The sequence below is a fragment of the Tachyglossus aculeatus genome, unplaced genomic scaffold (assembly GCF_015852505.1).
Source record: "Tachyglossus aculeatus isolate mTacAcu1 unplaced genomic scaffold, mTacAcu1.pri scaffold_271_arrow_ctg1, whole genome shotgun sequence".
NCBI classification, from domain to species: domain Eukaryota; kingdom Metazoa; phylum Chordata; class Mammalia; order Monotremata; family Tachyglossidae; genus Tachyglossus; species Tachyglossus aculeatus.
The window spans coordinates 52297-61640 of NW_024044986.1; the positions used below are offsets into that span (position 1 = coordinate 52297).

The following is a 9344-nucleotide window of genomic DNA, read 5'->3' on the forward strand; positions in this document are numbered from 1 at the left end:
GGGCAAAGAGAGGGGCGGGGCCGGAGGGCGGCCCGACCACCGAGACGACGAAGCCTCCGGCGCCTTAGAGAGGCACCGGAAGTGCGTCTCGGGGCGGTGTTGGCGGGAGTTTCTGGTGTCTGGGTTGGGGGAGCAGGGCGAGGCCCGGAGCCCGGAGCCCGGAGCCCCAAACCCGGAGCCCAAAACCCGGAGCCCGGAGCGAGGAACGGAACGGAGCGTGCAGCCTGTCCTTCACCAGGCCCTTGGCTTAGACACCCCCAACCGCTCAGTACACAGTGCCCTGCCCACGGTAAGCGCTCAATACACAATGCTCCTTCGGCGCTTAATATGTGCCCAGCACTGTACTGAGCGCCGGGGGAGATCTGCTCTCTTCCATGGGGCTCAGAGCCTAATAACTGTAATGATAAGAATAATTATTATTACCTTATTGGTTAAGCGTTTACTACATGCCAAGCACTGTACTAAGCGCCGGAAGGGATGGCAGGTCATGAGTTCTCACATGGATCTCATAATCTAATAACAATAATAATGATTATCATTATGTTATTGGTTAAGCGTTTACTACATGCCAAGCATTGTACTAAGCGCTGGAGGGTATGGCAGGTCATGAGTTCTCACATGGAGCTCACAGTCCAATAACAATAATAATAATTATGTTATTGGTTAAGCGTTTACTACATGTCAAGCACTGTACTAAGCGCTGGAGGGGATGGAAGGTCATGAGTTCTCACATGTCTAATAATAATAATAAGAAGAAGAATTACTACCTTATTTGTTAAGCGTTTACTATGTGCCAAGCACTGTACTAAGCGCTGGAGGGGATGGCAGGTCATGAGTTCTCACATGGAGATTGCAGTCGAATAACATTAATAATAATTATCATTATGATATTGGTTAAGAGGTTACTACGTGCCAAGCACTCTATTAAATACTGGAGGAGATGGCAGGTAATGAGTTCTCCCATGGAATTCACAGTCCAATAATAATAATGATAGGAATAATTATTACCTTATTTGTTAAGCGTTTACTATGTGCCAAGCACTGTTCTAAGCACTGGAGGGGATGGAAGGTCATGAGCTTTCACATGGAATTCACAGTCTAATAATAATAATGATAAGAATAATTATTACCTTATTTGTTAAGCGTTTACTATATGCCAAGCACTGTACTAAGCGCTGGAGGGGATGGAAGGTCATGAGTTCTCAGATGTCTAATAATAATAAGAAGAAAAAGAATAATTATTACCTTAATTGTTAAGCGTTTACTATGTGCCAAGCACTGTACTAAGCGGTGGAGGGGATGGAAGGTCATGAGTTCTCACATGGAATTCACAGTCCAATAATAATAATTATAAGAATAATTATTACCTTATTTGTTAAGCATTTACTATGTGCCAAGCACTGCACTAAGTACTGGAGGGGATGGCAGGTCATGAGTTCTCACATGGAGATCGGCAGTCTAATAATAATAATAACTATTATTATTCTTATGTTATTGGTTAAGAGTTTACTACGTGCCAAGCACTGTACTAAACGCCGGAGGGGTTGGCAGGTCATGAGTTTTCACATGGAGATCACAGTCTAATTATAACAATTATTATTATTATTATTACCATATTGGTTAAGAGTTTACTACGTGCTGAGTACTGTACTAAGCGCTGGAGGGTATGGCAGGTCATGTGTTTTCACATGGAATTCACAGTCTAATAATAATAGCGATAAGAAGTATTATTACTAAGCGCTGGAGGTGATGGCAGGTCATGAGTTCTCACATGGAGATCACAGTCTAATAATAACAATGATAATTATTATTATTATCACAGTCTAACAATAACAATTATTATTATTATGTTATTGGTTCAGCATTTACTATGTGCCAAGCACTGTGCTAAGCGCTGGAGGGGATGGAAGGTCATGAGTTCTCACATTGAATTCACAGTCTAATAATAATAATGATAAGAATAATTATTACCTTATTTGTTAAGCTTAACAATGTATGAATGACTATTCTGTTGTTCTATTGTCCTCTCCCAAGCGCTTAATACAGTGCTCAACACCCAGTAAGTGCTCAGCACCCAGTAAGCGCTCACTAGCACCGTTCTAAGCTCTGGGGAGGAGACAAGATGATCAGGTTGTCCCACGTGGGGTTCACAGTCTTCATCCCCATTTGACAGATGAGGGAACTGAGGCCCAGAGAATAATAATAATGATGATGGTATTTGTTAAGCGCTTCCTATGTACAAAGCACTGTTCTAAGCACTGGGGGATACAGGTTGTCCCACATGGGGCTCAGTCTTAATCCCCCTTTGACATATGAGGGAACTGAGGCTCAGAGAAGTCAAGTGACTTGCCCAAAGTCACACAGCTGACAGCGTGGCTCAGTGGAAAGAGCCCGGGCTTCGGAGTCAGCGGTCTTGGGTTCAAATCCCGGCTCCGCCAATTGTCAGCTGTGTAACCTTGGGCAAGTCACTTAACTTCTCTGGGCCTCAGTTCCCTCATCTGTAAAATGGGGGTTGACTGTGAGCCCCCAGTGGGACAACCTGGTCACCTTGTATCCCCCCAGCGCTTAGAACAGTGCTTTGCACATAGAGCTTATTAAATGCCATTATTATTATTTGGCAGAGCCGGGATTAGAGCCCCTGACCTAATAACAATAATAATGATGGCATTTGTTAAGCGCTTACTATATGCAAAGCACTGTTCTAAGCTCTGGGGGTGATACAGTGTGATCAGGTTGTCCCACGTGGACCTCACAGTCAATCCCCATTATACAGATGAGGTAACTGAGGCACAGAGAAATGAAGTGACTTGCACAAGGTCACACAGCAGACATATGGTGGAGCCGGGATTCGAACCCATGACCTCCGACACCAAAGCCCGGGCTCTGTCCACTGAGCCACGCCGCTTATCCATTCAGTCGTATTTATTGAGCGCTTGCTATGTGCGGAGCACTGTACTAAGCGCTCGGGAGAGGATAGTGGGACAATAAGCAGACGCCCTCCTTGCCCGCAGCGAGCTCCCCCTTGCAGCTTCCCAAGGGTGGCCTGACTTCCGGACCCGGGCCCAGACTGGACTGGACGTATGCTCCCAGCTGGATACTCCCCCCATGTCCGTGCGGGGTAGACACTGTACTAAACGCTGGGGTAGACGCAAAACAATCAGGGTGGCAGTCTCAACTTCTCGTCCTCTAGACCGTGAGCTTGTTGTGGGCAGGGACCGTGTCTACAACTCTGTTGTACTGTGCTCTCCCAAGAGCTTAGTACAGTGCTCTACATTCATTCATTCATTCCGACGTATTTATTGAGCGCATACTGTGTGCAGAGCACTGGGCTAAGCACTTGGGAGGGGACAATACAACAATACAAAGCTACGTTTTCTAAAAGAAGCGTTCAATAAATACCACCGATAGCTTGAGTAATGTCTGCCTGCCTCGCCCCACAGCACTTGTATATATGTTTGTACATATTTGTTACTCTATGTATTTATTTTATTTCTACATATTTATTCTATTTATTTTTTATTGTTAATACGTTTTGTTGTCTGTCTCCCCCTTCTAGACTGTGAGTCCACTGTTGGGTAGGGACCGTCTCTATGTGTTGCCGACTTGTACTTCCCAAGCGCTCAGTACAGTACTCTGCACACAGTAAGCGCTCAATAAATACGATTGAATGACTGAATGAATGAATGTGCCCACCATCTCTGTTGTGCTGTATTCTCCCAAACCCTTAGTCCAGTGCTCTGCGCAAAGTAAGCGCTCAATAAATACCATTCATCCATTGACAGATGCCTGTGTCCCCCTCTAATATCACTTCTCAGTTGGGTGACTTTGGGTAAGCCGCTTCACTTCCCTGTGCCTCGGTTCCCTCCTCTGTCAAATGGGGATGAAGACTGGGAGCCCCCGGGGGGACAACCTGATAACCTAGTATCTCCCCCAGCGCTTAGAACAGTGGTTGGCACATAGTAAGCGCTTAACAAATACCATTCCTATTATTATCATCATTATTATTATTATTAAGAATAGTAATAGTAGTATTTGTTAAGCGCTCACTATGTGCCAGGCCTCTAGATTGTAAACTGGCTGTGGGCAGGGAGCGTGTCAACCAACTATTGCATCGTGCTCTCCCAAGTACCCAGGACTGTGCTCCGCACATAATAATAATAATAATAATGGCATATATTAAGCTCTTACTATGTGCAAAGCACTGTTCTAAGCGCTGGGGAGGTTACAGGGTGATCAGGTTGTCCCCCGGGGGGCTCACAGTCTTAATCCCCATTTTACAGATGACACCCAGAGAATAGTAATAATAATGATGGCATTTAGTAAGCGCTTACTATGTGCAAAGCACTGTTCTAAGCGCTGGGGAGGTTACAAGGTGATCAGGTTGTCCCACATGGGGCTCAGTCTTCATCCCCATTTGACAGATGAGGGAACTGAGGCCCAGAGAATAATAATGATAGTGATGGCATTTATTAAGCACTGGGGAGGTTACAAGGTGATCAGGTTGTCCCACTGGGGGCTCTCAGTCTTAATCCCCATTTTACAGATGAGGCCCAGAGAATAATAATAATGATGATGGCGTTAATTAAGCACTTACTAAGTGCAAAGCACTGTTCTAAGCGCTGGGGAGGTTGCAAGGTGATCAGGTTGTCCCACATGGGGCTCACAGTCTTCATCCCCATTTGACAAATGAGGGAACTGAAGCCCAGAGAATAATAATAATAATATTTATTAAGTGCTTACTATGCGCAAAGCACTGTTCTAAGCACTGAGAAGTGAAGTGACTTGCCCAAAGTCACCCACCTGACAATTGGCGGAGCCGGGATTTGAATCCATGACCTCTGCCTCCAAAGCCCGGGCTCTTTTCCACTGAGCCACGCTGCTTCTCATAGTGAGTGCTCGATAAATGCAAGTGCTTAGTACAGTGCACCGCACACAGTAAGCGCTCAATAAATACGATTGAATGAATGAATGAATGATAAATACCAACGATGACGGACTCCGTTGTTTTATTTATTTTAGTTATTACTCTATTTATTTCTTTTATTTGTACATGTTTATTCTATTTATTTTATTTTGTTAACATGTTTTGTTTAGTTCTCTGTCTCCCCCTTCTAGACTGTGAGCCCGCTTTTGGGTAGGGACCGTTTCTAGATGTTGCCAACTTAGACTTCCGAAGTGCTTAGTACAGTGCTCTGCACTTAGTACACGCTCAATAAATACGATTGAATGAATGAATGAATGTTTTTCTCCTTTCATTCATTCATTCAATCATATTTATGAATTTTTTCTCCTTTCATTCACTCATTCATTCAATCGTATTTATTAAGCGCTTACTGTGTGCAAAGCACTGTACTAAGCGCTTGTGCAGTCCAAGTTGGCAACATATAGAAGCGGTCCTTGCCCAACAGTGGGCTCCTCCAACCCTGCTGATAATAATAGCACTTGCGATATTGTTAAGTGCTTAACTCTGTGCCAGGCGCTGTGCTAAGTGCTGGTTTCAGCCCCCCCATTTCCCCAACTCCCCGAGGGGGGCGAGGGGGAAAGGGGCAGGAACCGAGCGAGGAGATGCTGTGACCTTTCAGGGGTCGCTGACGTTCGAGGACGTGGCCGTGACCTTCAGCCCCGAGGAGTGGACGAAACTGGGGCCCGCCGAGCACCACCTCTACTGGGACGTGACTCAGGAGAACTACCAGAACCTCCTCTCCCTCGGTGAGCACTTTGCCCTCAGCTGGCGAGCAGCCGGGGGGTTTTCTTTCGATGGATAACAGTAATAATAATAATAATAATAATAATAATAATAATGGCATTTATGAAGCGCTTCCTATGTGCAAAGCACAGTTCTAAGCACTGGGGAGGTTATAAGGTGATCAGGTTGTCCCACGGGGGGCTCACAGTCTTCATCCCCATTTGACAGATGAGGGAACTGAGACCCAGAAAAGTGAAGTGACTTGCCCAAAGTCACCCAGCTGACATGTGGTGGAGCCAGGTTCGAACCCATGACCTCTGACTCCAAAGCCCGGGCTTTTCCCACTGAGCCACGCTGGAGAAGCAGCCTGGACTCTCATGCATAATAATAATAATAATAATAATAATAATAATAATAATAATGACATTTATTAAGTGCTTCCTATGTGCAAGACACTGTTCTAAGCGCTGGGGAGGTTACAAGGTGATCAGGTTGTCCCACGGGGTGCTCAGAGTCTTCATCCCCATTTGACAGATGAGGGAACTGAGGCCCACAGAAGTGAAGTGACTTGCCCACAGTCACCCAGCTGACAAGTAGCGAAGCCGGGTTCAAACCCATGACCTCTGACTCCAAAGCCCAGGCTCTTCCCACTGAGCCACACTGGAGAAGCAGTCTGGCCTCTCATGCATCCCTTCGGGAGTCCTGTGCTCTTCACACAGTAAGCGCTCAATAAATACGAATGAATGAATGAAAGAGTTGGGTGCTTACTGTGGGCAGAGCACTGTACTGAGCGCTTGGGAGCTTACCTCCTCCAAGAGGCCTTCCCAGACTGAACCACCTTTCTCCTCTCCACCCTCCATGCCTCCCGCCCTACCTCCTTCCCCTTGACACAGCACCTGTATAGATGTTTGTACAGATTTATCACTCTACTTTACTTGTACATATTCTATTTATTTGGTTAATGATGTGCATCTGCTTTAATTCTGTTTGCTCTGACGACTTGACACCTGTCCATGTGTTTGGTTTTGTTGTCCGTCTCCCCCTTCTAGACTGGGAGCCCGTTGTGGGGTAGATTTTGCCGACTTGTACTTCCCAAGCGCTTAGTATTTATTGAGCGCTTACTGTGTGCAGAGCACTGGACTAAGCTCAGTAAATACGACTGAAGGAATATCAAGCGCTCAGTCGCACAATTCGTTCATTCAATCATATTCTTTGAGCGCTTACTGTGTGCAGAGCACTGCACTAAGCTCAGTAAATACGACTGAAGGAATATCAAGTGCTCAATAGCTCAATTCGTTCATTCAGTCGTGTTTGTTGAGTGCTTACTGTGTGCAGAGCACTGGTCTAAGCTCAATAAATATGACTGAAGGAATATCAAGCGCTCAATCGCTCAATTTGTTCATTCAGTCGTATTTATTGAGCATTACTGTGTGCAGAGCACTGGACTAAGCACAATAAATACGACTGAAGGAATATCAGGCACTCAATCGTTCAATTCATTCATTCAGTCATATTTTTCAGGGCTTACTGGGTGCAGAGCACTTGACTAACCTCAATAAATACGACTGAAGAAATATCAAGCGCTCGATCGATCGATCGATCGACTGGTCGACACCGCCCCCACCCCACCGCAAATCTATCCGTTGGTAGACAAGTTACCACGTTCACTCCCGTAACCCGAATAAGCAACCCTAGAGATGGCTGACTTTTCCATTTCTGTCCATTCCAGATTGTAAAATCCCAACCGAAACCAGGGAGCCCATTGCCCGGAGGCCGGAGGGGGACAGGGAAGCCGTTTTCCAGAAGCCGGAGGGGAACAGGGAAGCCGTTTCCCATGGGGCGGTCTCCGGGAAGCTCTCCCAGACCACGCCCGGGCCTTCCGTGGAGGGACGGAGCCGGGAAGATGGGAGACGGAGAAAAGATCCCGGGCGGGATGCCGGTTTGGGGGTCCCCGGAGAGCCCCGTAAGAAGCCCTTCCTGGGGTCTCAGAGCTGTAAGGAATGTGGAAAAGCGTTCAGTCGACACCCCACCCGTGTTACGCACCAGAGAATCCACACCAGAGAGAAACCCTACAGGTGTCACCAGTGCAAGAAGGCCTTCAGCGACCACTCGGTGCTCATGACCCACCAGCGGATTCACACCAGGGAGAAACCCTACCGAGGCAGCGAGTGCGGGAAGGTCTTCAGCGAGCACTCGGCCCTGACAAAACACCGGAGGATCCACACCCGCTGCGGCCACTGCAGCAGGGCCTTCCGGGATTCCTCGACCCTCATCAAGCACCAGCGGATCCACACGGGAGAGAAGCTGTACGGGTGCAGCGAGTGCGGGAAGGCTTTCAGGCAATGCTCCATCCTCATCAACCACCTGAGGATTCACACCGGGGCCAGGTCCTACTGGTGTGACCAATGTGGGAAGGCCTTCGGCGATCGCGCGATGCTCATCAACCTTCAGAGGATTCACACCGGAGAGAAGCCCAACGGATGTAACGAGTGCAGAAAGGTCTTCAGTCAGAACTCGGCCCGGATGAGGCACCAGAGGATCCACGTGGGAGAGAGACTCTATCGCTGTGGCCGTTGTGGGAAGGCCTTCAGTGACCACTATGTCCTGGCGACGCATCAGAAGATTCACACCGGGGAGAGGCCTTACAGGTGCGGCGGCTGCGGGAAGGCTTTCGGGGACTCTTCGACCCTCATTAAACACCAGAGGATCCACACTGGGGAGAAACCCTACAGATGCAACGACTGCGAAAAAGGCTTCAGTCAGGGCTCGGACCTGGTGAACCACTGGAGAATTCACACCGGAGAGAAACCTTACATATATGCCAAGTGCGGGAAGGCTTTTGGTCAAGGGTCAACCCTCATTAATCACCAGAAGGTTCACAACGGAGAGAAAGTCCACAGACGGAACGGGCGTGGAAAGGCTTTCGGCCAAACCTCGGCCGTGGTCGGTCCCCGGAGAACTCACGTGGAAGAAAAATCCCCCGTGTAGTAGGTCTCAGTCCTTAAGGAAGGCGATGTTCTTGGGGACATTTACCTGCGTGCAGGTCACTTCGCTTCTCCGTGCCTCAGTTCCCTCATCTGTGTAATTTATTTATTTATGTCAATGTCTGCTCATTGCGGAAAGGGAGTATGTCCATTTATTGTTGTGTGGTACTTAATACGGCACACTGCACGCAGTAAGTGCTCAATAAATGCGACTGACTGACTGAGTAAAATGCAAATTCAATACTTGGGCTCCCTCCTAGCTAGACTGTGAGCCCCATGTAGGACCCGATTATCTCGTAACTAGCCCAGCACTTAGTAAGGTCTTTGGCACATAGAAAGCACTAAAAAGTATCATTAAAAAAAGTCACAGCTGATGCAGTTTCTGAAGCACCCAAGATGCCCAGTTAAGAAAGGGGGAGAACGGATGTCATAGCTCCATTTTGCAGGTGAGGAAACGTGATGGAGCGAGGATCAGTGACTTACCCAGGGTCTCCCGGCAGGCCTGTGGCAGAGCCAGGATTAGAGCCCGATTCCCTCGACACCAAGCCTGTGCTCTTTCCACTAGACAACAGGTCTTAAGTGAAGAGCCCATCCCGGCTCCACCACGTGTCTGCTGTGCGACCTTGGGCAAGTCACATCACTTCTCTGGGCCTCAGCTACCTCATCTGTAAAAT

General features: G+C 47.6%; 1 protein-coding gene across 1 annotated transcript; it reads left to right on the plus strand.

Annotated features, from left to right (window-relative positions):
- The first annotated feature begins 5757 nt into the window (after positions 1–5757).
- LOC119923809 (zinc finger protein 501-like) lies at positions 5758–8703 on the plus strand. The gene is made up of 2 exons (XM_038743037.1): positions 5758–5767; positions 7416–8703. The coding sequence occupies exons 1-2, from the start codon at positions 5758–5760 to the stop codon at positions 8672–8674; spliced, it is 1269 nt and encodes a 422-aa protein (XP_038598965.1). The 3' UTR covers positions 8675–8703.
- The last annotated feature ends 641 nt before the right edge of the window (positions 8704–9344 follow it).